This window comes from Pleurodeles waltl, chromosome 5, assembly GCF_031143425.1.
Source record: "Pleurodeles waltl isolate 20211129_DDA chromosome 5, aPleWal1.hap1.20221129, whole genome shotgun sequence".
Lineage (NCBI taxonomy): Eukaryota > Metazoa > Chordata > Amphibia > Caudata > Salamandridae > Pleurodeles > Pleurodeles waltl.
The window spans coordinates 907,789,272-907,802,961 of record NC_090444.1 but is presented as its reverse complement, the minus strand read 5'-3'; the positions used below and the strand labels follow the sequence as shown (position 1 = coordinate 907,802,961).

Below are 13,690 nucleotides of genomic sequence, written 5' to 3'. Positions count from 1 at the left end.
GGGTCCCATACGCGGTCCAAGACACATATATAGACACAGATGGCAGATATGTCTGCCTCACTGGAGAGTTGGATGGTAGACAGCTAACCATAGCTGGTATATATGCCCCAAATTCTCACAAGACCCGTCCATACCAATTATCTGGGGAGGAGACTTTAACAGTGTACTGGATATCTCTATGGACAGATCGCACCCGCCAATGATAAGCGCCCCTAGTAGGCGGGTATCTGAGATGCTAAGGTCCTGGATAATAGAACGAAGACTGCATGATGTATGGAAAAGTCTTCATCCCATTGATAGAGAGTACTCCTTTTACTCACTGGTACACAACCTCCACACACAGATAGATTTACTATTATGCTCGGCCATGTTAACACACTCAATACATAGCGCCAACTATTTGGCCAAAACCCTATCAGATCACTGCCCCCTAATTGTTACACTGAGATGGGGCACTCAGCCTTCACGAATACCTACTTGGCGCTTACAACCCACCCTGTTGCGCGACCCACCATTCCGGGAAGAACTAGCTGATACCATAAAGTCATATTTCACGATTAATAATCGAACAGCCACAACACGCGCAATCGAGTGGGACGGACACAAGGTGGTAGTCAGGGGCATGTGCATCGGGGCTGCACGAGGCATTCGACACACTCTACTCTCAGAACTACATGACACCGAAGAGAAATTGCACAAGGCGGAATGCGATGCGGCCTTAAACGGTACTGCTAACAATAACACGATCACCCTCAAAAAGCAATGGGGCGATATTGAAACCCGTCTACGAAAATTCGACTATCGATACCACACGGCGCGACTACACGCCGAGGGCGATAGATCAAGCCGCATGCTGGCCTGGTTAGTGAAAGGGACTCAGCGGCATACTCCCATAAACGCCATCCGCCTAGATACTGGTGTGATAGTGAATACACAATCAGAAATAAACGTCGCATTTAAGCAGTATTATGAAAGGTTATATTGGGCAGAACCTCCTCCACTCGCACCACAACTAGAAGGCTTTTTCAGGACCTCCCACATAAATCATCTAACGACTGCACAAGCACTAGAGCTAGACAAACCCATTGAAAGTGACGAAATAAAGCAAGCACTCCAACAGCTAGCCCACAATAAAGCCCCAGGGGGTGACGGACTACCGATCGAGTACTACCAGACTTTCTCATCACAAACGCTTACTCCATATCTGACTATGTTACAGGAGGCATATGAAACAGGTCGTCTCTCAGACTCACAACGTGAAGCAACGATTGTAGTCCTTCATAAAAAAGGCCGTAACCCACTAGACGTAAGCTCTTACTGACCCCTATCACTTTTAAACACGGACTGTAAAATATTAGGCAAGGTACTGTCAAACCGACTTCTCCCAATAATCTCCTCCCTGGTACACCCAGGTCAATCCGGATTCATACCGGGTCGCAGCACCTCTATCAACATCAGGAATCTATTGCGCTTGATAGCTGAAACTCCTGATACAGACTACTCTAGAGTGGCGGTCTCACTAGATGTCGAGAAAGCTTTCGACACGCTGGGATGGCCATATTTGATGGCAACACTGCAGTTAATGGGATTTGGTAAAGCGTTCACAGGCTGGATATCTATCCTATATTCAGACCCCATAGCAAGAGTAAAAACGGGCACTATCACCTCTGAAAAAATCAAGATCGGTAGAGGCACACGCCAGGGATGCCCCCTATCGCCACTGTTGTTCGCATTGGCCATAGAACCTCTTGCGGCTAAATTGCGTAATGAAGCCGCAAGATGGGGCATACCGGACGGCATGGAACACCACATAGTCTCCTTATACGCAGATGATGCATTAATATACTTACGTAACCACTCCGAATCCCTACCTAACCTGCTACAATTACTGAACTCATTTGGAGACATATCCGGCCTACGCGTTAACTGGGCTAAATCATGTCTATTCCCCATGCGCCGATTACCCGACACACAGACCCACATACTCACTGAGCATAAATTACAATGGACTTACAGCACTTTTAAATATCTTGGAGTGCACATATATCATGACGAATCTGACCTTAAGGAGGGCAACGTAGACCGGACGATTAGATCAATAAAAGGACTGCTGCCCTTTTGGTGTGCACTACCACTATCACCTATTGGCAGAGTTGCATTAATCAAAATGATTATACTCCCTCGACTACTATATTTTTTCGCTGCCCTACCATTATGGTTCCCTAGCACTTTCTTCGCACAGCTGAACAAGCTGTTGATAGATTGGATATGGAGCACCGGACGTAAACGTGTGGCCTTAGCTAAGATCTGTCTACCACCGGACAGTGGCGGGATGGGTGTACCACAATTTGAACTTTATTACGCAGCTGCTCAGCTGCACTGGATCCTAATTTGTCTACAAGACCCTACTCATTCTGAAAGCCACACTGTGAGCACACAACTGGGTGGTTTAAACACACTGGAATGGCTTATAGGGCGTGTAGCCCTCCTGCGGCACAGTAATATCCTGTTAAAAGTGGCTGAAAGGGTGTGGCGGCGCTATGTGAATAGGGGACCTGGAAAACCACCATACTCGCCTAAGACCCCATTACTCGCCATCCCAGGTGTGCATAGACTACATGGCCGTATGTGTCTCATCGACTGGGCCACCAAAGGCCTCCGGTCAGTGGGAGAATTATTCGCAGAGGGCCAATTTATCCCCTATGAGGTACTTGCGACGAAGTACACCCTGGGACAGGGTGGTTTCATTACGTACAGCGCACTACAATCTTTAATACGTAACGCATGGGGACATGGCAGGAGGGAACCACGAACATCACCCATTCTGCACGAATTGCTCTTAGACACAGGTACACCAACACGTATCTCATGGATCCACAACGCGCTGCAAGCTAACCCAGAGTAAGTACAATCACAAGCCAAGAACAAATGGGAAAAAGCACTACACACACAATTTACAACATCAACATGGTCCATGGCCCTCACATCCACACGCGAGGTATCGTGCGTTTCAGATATACCCACCTCAACTACCTACACCAGACATACCTGACTCCACACGAATCCACCGCATGTACCCCCAAGCTAGTCCTGATTGTCCAAGATGTGGTAATACGGAAGCTGATTTCTTACACATGACCTGGAACTGCCCACCACTACTCTGCGTATGGCAAAACATCACACAACAAACTGCGACATGGCTGGGAATACCCCTAGCACCCACCCCTGAGTCCTGCCTATTGGGTATCCGACACAGACGTAGCAAAGATAAACAAAAACACAGATGCGCAGATCTAGCATTTGTTATCCTCAAATGACTCATCGCCACACAGTGGAAGTCACCTAGCGCCCCAGACTCCCGCCACTGGATAGCTGACGTACAGCATTGGGTCAATGCAGAAATACAAGTATTGCATACATTACGCGACATAGGAGTAGTAGTCAAGCGTGCCGATATATTGCCCTGATTGGCGTTCTTCACGGGTGTTGCTTAGCTCCAGTGGCCCAATGAGTAAGGGACATACGTCTAGGCATACCCTTGCCACTTGAAGTGGTACACCAAACACGCAAAATGTGATGAAAAGAAAACTTGCAATAAGTCCAACCACTGGCAGTCAGTAGCTCAGGGTAACATTCCAACCCATCATGCCACCCCAGTCTGGACCGAACCATATGCAAATCAGTCTTGAGTCTGCTCCAATAGGAGCAGTCCAGTCCAAAACGCTAGACCATGGGAGAAAATATACTACAATTTTGTTGTATTAATTTTCTTGACTTATGTCATTCTTTCTACTCAGAAGTACTGAATAGAAATGATCTTTCTGGTCGTTTCCAAGTGATTTTTCCAAGATTCTTTCCGATGCCTGCATTTCGTGGGCTTTTACTAGACTACATTTTTGCAAAGAAATCACCAAAACCTTCGACCCACATTTCCATTCGGCACTCCTTTCCACACTATATGGGAAATTCGCACTAATGGTATAGTCAAGACTTGCTATGGGCCATCGCGTAGGCTCCCCTTCCTGTTCCTTCCTGTGCCCAGTCCCTGTGACAAAGTCCCTACTCGAACACTACCTCATCTTCATATTTCTCTCCACAGTAATGCGATGGAGGACTGAATATTACAGTAAGAAAATGCTCATATTTCTTTTTTTTTTATTCGGGCTGTAACAGATCTCTCTCTTTAAATACAACTTTTTAGCAGAGGAAATATGTAGAGAACGAGTGAGTAGGCTGTTACCTTAATGGCAACGCTGTTGCTCCTAGACCAGTTTTTGCTAACTGTGGGTTGTGAGTTGATTTTTGGTGGGTCGCAGAAGTCCATGGAACAGATGAAGATGCCTTTAAATTCTGTATTTATCTTACATACATTTGCTGCACTTCAAAGATCGAGGTTAAATGCCGGGCTGTCTTCTGACAAATTGCTTTGTATAGGTTTTTTAACATGATGACTGGTGTTTACAAACTCCTCTCATTTTGCAGTCAGAAAAACAAAGGAAAGTGAATTATCTCACAGTCTCCCTGGGGTGCATGGAATGTGAAAAGAAAAGCCATAGGATGTCATTTGAGCCTAACAGACAACAAAATAAAATATGAGTATCTGTAAACGATAACACAGTAACATGGTTTAAGTGTGCTGACCCAAATGTTCCCTAAACAAAGACAGACATCGCATCTGCCATCCCATGTATGGAGAGTTGAACACCTACGGAACAACTAATGTACAATCAAATGGAGTGCTCTCAGAAAAAGGTTATTCAACATATAGGATAGGCTAAAGACCACAAGTGTACTTTTTTTCCCCGTGAACACTGTCTTTAGCCACACCTTAAAAAAAAAGATGCCAGTGTTTTGTTTTTTGCCAATCGCTCAGCTGTTGGAAGAGTGCTGATAAATAGAGTACTCCTTTCGACTAGGTATAACAGGGTCACCATAAAGGTAACTTTATCCTATTGATAAAACTAGATTCTCTCAGATTCTCAATGTGTGGTTAGACTCAACAGCAAAGACACCAAAACAGAAGGCAGCATTGGTGGTCTAGGTACATATGTTCTCTGCAGAAGCTCTGGACAATATCATGCCTCGCTACGGGAGGACACTTCGAATCATTCCTGCCAAACATACGTAAATCAGTTTAAGCAGCCTCCTTATTTGTCCTTCAGGCACACACACAGAGAAAGCCACTAATGCAACTTTAGCTCTGGTAAGTGCTTGCTATCCCATCACTGAGCAACATGGACTATATAGGATGTACCCTGTCTAGAAATGATGATCACAGCTAATCATGGACTACAACAGTGAAAAAATGATGATCTTTAGCACACAGGTTCTTAGTTGTAAAGATAAGTCATCTGAATAAATTGAGGAGGCTGTTTAACTTATCAAACTACCTCAGAGCAACTGCCCAATCTATAAAAATTATGCCCAGTGAACAATTTAACCTAGCCTAATCTAAACTCAATCCTAACCCTAAACTAACTTAAGCATATTATTTGTTAAGGGGTATATAATGTGAAATGTAATACATGCACCTAAAGTGGGGTAGTGACCAAAAACTTACTAAAGTGGGCATGTTTCCTAACCCCTCTAACTCGCTAAGCCTCTCTCACATCCCCAGCAGCCTAAATTAGAGTTGGGGGAATGCTCAGTTTTCAATGATGAGGCCTCAGGATGCTCTACTGTCAGAAACTGTACCAGCAGTCGAACCGCCAAAGGACTGCCAAAAGAAGCACTTCAGAACGAAGGGACAGGCCATCCAATACTATATTTGTTCCTGCCTTGGACCAACAAACAAGGCATGATGACCCTGGCACAGTATCCTGGCATACAAAAAACAGCAGTTCCAATGAATTCTCAGCCTTCCAACCAATACATGACATCTTTAACCTTGGGAGTTGTAGTCTTGCTGTGCTGCACTTATCCTAGTACACCACTGAGGACTCATCCTCAGAACAACCTTCATTTCTAGTTAAACAGTCTTTCAATTTTGCTTTTATTCATTTTTTCTGCTACATCTGTAAGTATTCTTGCCATAACTATGCTTGCCTGACGTGGCAATAACACCTGTTAATGTCTTCCCATCTTCCATAACATTTCCAAATATCTTTGTTAATCCTCATGCTTTTGTGACTCTGTCATTTCCTTCTAAGACACTGTCACTGAAGTTGTTTGTAGTTTTGTGTACTCTTATTTCAAAGGTGCTTTCCCCTATTACATGGTCTGCAGTTTATACCAGGTCCAGTTATCCCTTATTAGTGAAGTGTAGTCAGTGTCTAGAAGCCAGGCTGTCTAGAGGTAGCTGTAAACAGAGCAGCCAAGGCTGAACTAGGAGACATGCAATGCTCTTGCAATACCACACAGTACTTACACACATGAAAGACAATACTCAGTGTTACCAAAAATAAAGGTACTTTATTTTAGTGACACAATGCCAAAAATACTTTGGAGACTATACTCCCTTAGGAGGTAAGTAAATTACACAATATATAAACTAGTAACCCAAAACTGGTAAATAAATAGTCAGAAAATAGTGCAAAGAGTGAAAATCACAATAGGTTGCAAACGGCCTGGGGGAACACAAACCATATACTAAAATAGTGGAATGCAAAAGTCGGTTTCCCACATAGGCAAGTGTAGTGTGTAGAGAGGTGCTGGGAGTGTAAGAAAACACCAAAGGTAAGTAAAATATCCCACCCCAGAAAAGCAGGAGTAAAACACAGCAAGTTTCCTAAAACACATTAGAAGTCATAATAGAAGATAATGCAAGAACCAGAAGAGACTGCAAGAACCAGAAGAGACTGCAAGACACCAACAATAGATTCCTGGACCTGAAGACCTGTGGAAGAAGGGGATCAAGTTTAAGAAGCACTGAAATGTCCAGGCAGAACAGGAGCCCCTGCTAACCTGGATGAATGTGCAAAAGAGGAACCACCGGTGAGAAGACAAAGTCAGTATTGCACCAAAGAAGACAAATGCGGGTTCCTGGTTGGTGTAGAAGTTGTCTCACGCCGGATGGATGAATGCAATCTGGTTTGCGTTGCTGGATTCCGCCAACAAGCCTTGGCTCACGCAAAACACGTGAAAGGTGGCAACTGGCGCAGCCTGGGACCAGGAGGGACCTGGTAGCCGCTGCCCAGGAGGGGAAGACAGAGGAGGCACTTAGCAACTTAGAGAGCCCTCAGAAGACCCGGCAGCGCGCATAGGAGCACCCCAGCCCGGGGACAAAGGAGGTGCAAATGGAGGCCAACGCAGCATGAAACAAAGGATTGCCACGCTGCTGGAGAACCACTCAGGAAGCTCTGTGTCACAGGATGGAGTGTTGGGGGTCTAAGCTGTGCTGTGCATGAAGAACTTCTTGGAAGGACACACACAAGCCTTGGCAACTGAAAGCCATGCAGTGCACTGTCTTGCGTGGGAAGCCAAGATCTTACCTCCACCAAATTTGGACAGCTGGACATTGGGACTGTCGGAGTCACTTTAGTCCACCACCTGTGTCGCTGGATCCATGCCTATCGTCTGGAGAGGGGACCCAAGCCACCAGTCCTCGGTGCAGAGAGGTGCCACTCGGTCAACCCACGGGAGATTCCATTGGTTCTTCTGGTGTAGGCTGAAGACAGGCAGTCCTTGGAGGATGCACAACCTGGAAACTGTAGCAGTTGCTGGCAGGAGCTGAAGATACAATGTTGCAGAAGTCGTCTTAGCTTCTTTGTTGCAGTTTTGTAGAGTTTCTGGAGCAGTCAGCGGAAGATCCGTCAGTAGAAGATGAAGTAAAGGATGCAGAGGATTCCTGGAATCATGCAATCCGAATCTGAAGAAACACCCAGAGGAGAGACAATAAATAGCCCTGAGAGGGGGATTGGTCACCTAACCAGGTCAGCACCTATCAGGAGGGGTCTCTGACGTCACCTGCTGGCACTGGCCACTCAGATGCTCCCAGAGTGCCCCACCACCTTGGAATCCAAGATGGCAAAACCTAGGGACACTCTGGAGGAGCTCTGGGCACGGCCCTTGGGGTGGTGATGGACAGGGGAGTGGTCACTCCCCTTTCCTTTGTCCAGTTTCGCGCCAGAGCAGGGACTGGGGTGCCCTGAACCGGTGTAGACTAGATTATGCAAGTAGGGCACCATATGTGCCCTTCAAAGCTTTTCCAGAGGCTCTGGGAGGGTACCCCTCCCACACCTGTAAAACGTATTTCCAAAGGGAGAGGGTGTAACACCCCTCTCCTAAAGGAAAAGCATTGTTCTGCCTTCCTGGGATTGAGCTGCTCAAGTCCCATGAGGGCAGAAGCCTGTCTGTGAGCTGGCAACGGCTGGCACTGCAGTGAAAAACCTCAGAAGGCTGGTATGGCAGTACTGGGGGTCCACTGTGGAGCCCCCAGAGTGCATGGGATTGTGCAACCAATACTGGAATCAGTATTGGGGTTCAATTCCCAGTTGTTAGACACCTTACATGGACACATTCGTGGTTACCACTGTGAAGCTGTACATAGGTATTGACCTATGTCCAGTGTACACTTAAAACGGCGTCCCCGCACTAATGAAGTCTGGGAAAATGGGCCTGGACAGCATGGGGGCCCCTCTGCTAGTGCAGGGCTGCCCTCACACACAGATACTTCACACCAAGCCTTCAGGGTCTGAAGGCCTGACATATAGGTGACTTATAAGTGACCTGGTGCAGTGAAAATGGCTGTGAAAAAGTGCATGCATTATTTCATACAGGCCGCAATGGCAGTCCTGTAGAAGCCTTTGCATGGGCTCCCTATGAGTGGCAAAAAAAATCCTGCAGCCCATATGGATCCCCTGGAACCCCAATGCCCTTGGGTACCTAGGTACCATATACTAGGGACTTATAATGGGGGTCTAGAATGCCAATTTGGAGTGAAATACTGGGTTAACAGTATGTTAGGACAAATTTGGAACCAGAGAGAGCATAAGCACTAGGGTCCTGGTTAGCAGGATCCCAGTGACACAGTAAAGCATACTGACAAAAAAACATTGAAACATACTGACAAGTAGGCCACAAACCATAAGCACTGGGGTCCTGACTAGCAGGATCCCAGTGACACAGTCAAAACACACTGACAAACAGGCCAAAAATGGGGGTAACCATGCTAGAAAGAGGCTAGTTTTACACAGGAGTGCAGAGGAGGTCATCAGCTCTTAGGCTGGCTTTGGTTAAGATAGCCTCTTAAGGGTGTTTCCTCCCATGAATGCTATTAGAGGAATGACCGTTTGGAATTTGCTATTTGCTTTGCCATAAAATCAACCAATGTATCCTGCAGTGAGGGGAAAAAAAAGAAAAAAAGTAAAAAAAAAGTAAATCACGAAACGATTGCATATATATATATATATATATATATATATATATATATATATATATATATATATATGATAAACAACTGAATGTTATTAAAAAAAAAAAAAAAAAAAAGTGTCCCTGTAACAGTATTTTTTAAATTAAAAATATTGCCTGGTGCATCATAATGGAGCCACATATTCTGAGGTGGAATAATACACCCAACAGCCAATAGCATGAGGTAAGAAAAGTGGGGTGATCCAAGATATGATTGATGCAGTTTCAATGCTAAGGCTGCAAGGGAGCTGACTGGAACATGCTGATGGTTGAAGTGAGCTGCCCACACACTCACTCTACTTATACTGTAAACAGTAAACAGCTGCACTGTCAAGATCTAAAAATTAAAATTATTGCCCTCTTCCAGGGACCTTCTATTAGTAGTTGTCAACACGATGAGCAGGATCATACTTCTATGTTTGAATACCTCCGACTTGTACAATCCACATTTGTTGCTGTTTTATGAGTCTCTTTTGAAAAACAGGTCTGTAGTATTTAAAGTGTTAACAAAACATTTGATCCGAAAATCTTTAACCCTGAACGAGTAACAACTCAAAAGCAAGTTACATTTTTTAAAAAGTAATAGTATAAATTGTAACATATATTAAGAATGCCTCAGTCTAGTAAGAAAGCATTCAATACGATCCCCAGAAGAGGTTATTTTATTGCTTTTGCTAAACTAAAATTCCTTATTTGGAAATGTTAGGAATGGGGTTCCTGGTTGGCTAGGATAGGCACCTAAGCCAGGCAGTAACCACCACTCTAGTTGGGGCAAGGGACCAACCCACTTAAGATAACCCTTGGTATCTTCGGCCACAGCAATCAGGCTTATGCCAGAGGCAATGTGTAAAGCGTTTGCACATCACACCCAACCCCGTGACACAGTAAATACACCACAAAAGAGACTTCACAACACGTTATATAAAAATAAACTGTACTGCATAAAAACCATAGACCATAACAACATAAATTAATTTTGCAGGCAATTGTCAAAATATCATCATCATCGTGAGTGCAAGTAACAAGAAACAGTCCCATATTTCGCTCAAGTCGTAAACAACATTACCCTCCCCATCCATGTGGTGCAAAACCTGAAATATGTTTGTCATCAGTAGCAAGGAAAACAATATAATTCATCAGGATATAAGATGCATCATAAGTAATGAGGACAGTAACCTCCAGAACAGGGAAGGCAGGAATCACCCCCAAAGACCTTCTACATGAAGGTCACAGCGTGCCTGCGCTTTCCTTAAGAGTAATTCGGTGAGTGAAAATCCTACCACGTCAGGCACAGGAGCTCCTGCGCTCCTGTGTCCATAATTAAGGTAGCAAAAATCAGCAATGGTAAGGCCGGGACTGCTGTTGAGGATCCCTTCACGGCTGGCCTGTAAAGTCTAGAAGGCCTTCAAGATATGAGCAACATGGGATGAGGGGGTTGGAAGGACCACACTGTGCGTTCGGCAGGGAGACCTCATTGAGTCCCCCGTGTATCCAGCAAACTCTTTGCACCCTTCCTCCATCCCACGAGGACTGGTCTGAGATCGCAGCGTGTCTGTAGCCCTCCAGGGCCTCTCAGACCGGCGCTGCATCACGACTGGACCCGAGCCAGACAGACCTCCCAGAGTCTTCTCCTCTGGGACAGCATGAGGGCTCAAAAGCAGGTGCCCACAACCACACAGTGTAGCCGTTGAGCCTGGGACATTTCTGGGCGCCCCAAGGTCTCTTCCGACCCGGACGCAACATTGGCAGTGACAGCCTCACAGGGCCAGAATCAGTTGACCCAAGGTCGCAGCACTGAGAGCCCAACAGACGAATCACGGCTTCGCTGACAGACTCCAATGCACAAAAGTGAGTGCCTGCTTGTCCCCCGTGGGCACCAAGGGAAGCACACACTTTCTGCACACTGTAGTCGCCGCTGCTCTTCTTCTCTCCGGCCCTCTCCACAGAACAGGGCCAAAAAAGTGCAGAGCCCTCAAACTCAGGGTCCACTGGACACACCACTCCAGAGAGGCCAGAGCACTCAACCCACACTCCCAGCAGATTTAAGAATAGCGCTCACCTCGCGCTAGGAAGTATGAAACTGGGGGAAAAATGGGTGGAGGGGCTCACAACCCAGCCCCCTGGAGAACAACTGGGGGCACGAAGATGCAGGGGGCCAGTGGCAGGCAAGCACATCAGGGCCCTTGCAGGCAAAGTGTCAGTCCTTCTTGTGACCTAGTAGGCCACAGGTCAGCACAACAACAGGTCAGTCCTATTGGTGGTTCCTTCTGGCATAATGGTCCCTTCCTGCAACATCAGGTGCCAAGTCCACAGAGTGTCTAAAAACATGGGGAACAACACCTGTACTTATACTCATTTTGCCTTTGATCTCAGGGGGCACTTCAAAAGACCTTTAGAAGTGTACAACACCCTCCCTTCAACCCCAGCCCTGACTCCAGACATCAGTAGGGGGTAAATGAGCCCTTTGTGTGAGGGAAGGACACAGCCTACACAAATGTAAGTGTGCCCCCGCCTCTCCCTTTCCCAGCCCAAGAAGACCATTCAGTAGGCAGATGTAATCCTGTTACACCTCCACACTCCCTGTGTAATGGCGGTCTGGAAAGTAAGCACAAAGACCAGCAGTCATTCCACCTCAGACGTGGCTTGGAGTCAGGCTGCAAAGCACAAGAGTCATAAGCACAGTGAAATGCTCACTTTCTAAAAGTGGCATCTCCACGATGGTAATAAACAAATTCACCTACCCCAATAAGCAGCATTTCTCACTACCATTCCAAACATACCAGACATGGCCATGCTACTCCTCATAGATCAGAAAATATCACTTAGACATATGCAAAGGCATTCCTAATGCAAACCTATGGGAGAGGCGGTACTCACAGTAGTGAGGAACCAAATAGGATGTTTGTCACTGCCAGGACAGGCCATACAACAGGCCCATGTCCTACCTTTAACCTACACAGCACCCTCGCCAGAGGGCTACCTAGGGCCTACCTTAGGGGTGACCTATATGTAGTAAAAGAGGAGTTCCAGGCCTGCAAAGTACATTTAGATGCCAAGCCAAAGTGGCAGTAAACTGCGCACACAGGCCCTACAGTGGCAGGCCTGAGACAGGTTTGAAAGGCTACTTCTGTGTGTGGCAGAAGCTGCGCTTCAGGCCCACTAGTAGCATTTAATTTACACGCCCTGTGTTTAAGGGATACCACTGTACAAGGGACTTACAGATAAATGAAATTTTTCAATTAGGTGTAGGCCAATCATACCAAGTTTAGAGGGGAGAGCACATGCTCTTTAGCACTGGTCAGCAGTGATAAAGTGCCCAGAGTCCTAGAGCCAACAAAAAGAGGGTCAGAAACAAAGAGGAGGATGGCAAAACGTATGGGGATGAACCTGCAGAAAGGGCCAGGTCCAAAAGAAAATTTTAAGTTTTTTTGAAACATCTTCTGCTTATAATGCACAGGTGCACTCAGCTTTTAGATGCCACCTGTAACTGCATTGCAAAGGGTCCATCCACTAGCAAAGGTCAAATGACAACTGTTTTGAAAATAGATATTGCAATTTTGTTACTGGGACCAAATTCCTTCTCATTTAAAGACTTTAAAATGTATACCATCACATCAGAACATTATGCATATCTAGCATACATGCATTGCATTATATATTTAAAAATGTAAAAAAAGGAAAAGCACCACTTAATCTCGTCTTCATTTCCATGCATAAAAAAACATACCTGCTTTTTGTCCTTTCACTTTGTATGTTATCTTGGCATGCTGCCACTCTATTTGGAATCCTGGTGACAAACACGGAGTCAATAATTCTTCACCTTCTTTTACTGTAGTAAACACATTGACTAAATTATGTCAAATGCAGAGAGCAAGGTGGTATTCGTCAAACAATACTCTTCCAACACAGATTTAAATTTCATACATAACGGACTGGAATTAACATCTGTTGTTAATCAAGCCAAAAACATTAAGTAGCAATTCACAACTAAATGATATATATCAAATTGGTAAAAAACAAATGTAAACAATTCTAAATGTTTCCCAAAGACCCCAGCTCCACAGTTACCAACTCCTAAATTTCAGCTTTAACCGTAAAAAGTGTTGTTGTGTAGCCATTTTAGTTATAGCTTCATATACGTTATTTTAGCTAACTAGGCCTGCCACTGTGCACTTTAACCTAGATATATTTTATTCAGCTTTGTTTATTATTTTAACAATAGCCACATTTGCGGTCTTGTTTTATTTCTCTCTATCTAGCTGTTCTTTGCCTAGGCCAGCACTGCGTTTTTAAACAAAACATTTCTTTCACTCAGTAAACGTGGTAACGCTTTGTCTCC

General features: G+C 45.3%; 1 protein-coding gene across 1 annotated transcript in view; it reads right to left on the bottom strand.

Moving 5' to 3' along the window:
- ENTPD6 (ectonucleoside triphosphate diphosphohydrolase 6) overlaps positions 1-13,690 on the bottom strand; it is a 296,348-nt gene that overhangs the window by 101,522 nt on the left and 181,136 nt on the right. Inside the window, exon 10 of the mRNA XM_069235036.1 lies at positions 13,079-13,180. Coding sequence (XP_069091137.1) covers positions 13,079-13,180 — 102 coding nt within the window. The remainder of the gene's footprint in view (positions 1-13,078; positions 13,181-13,690) is intronic.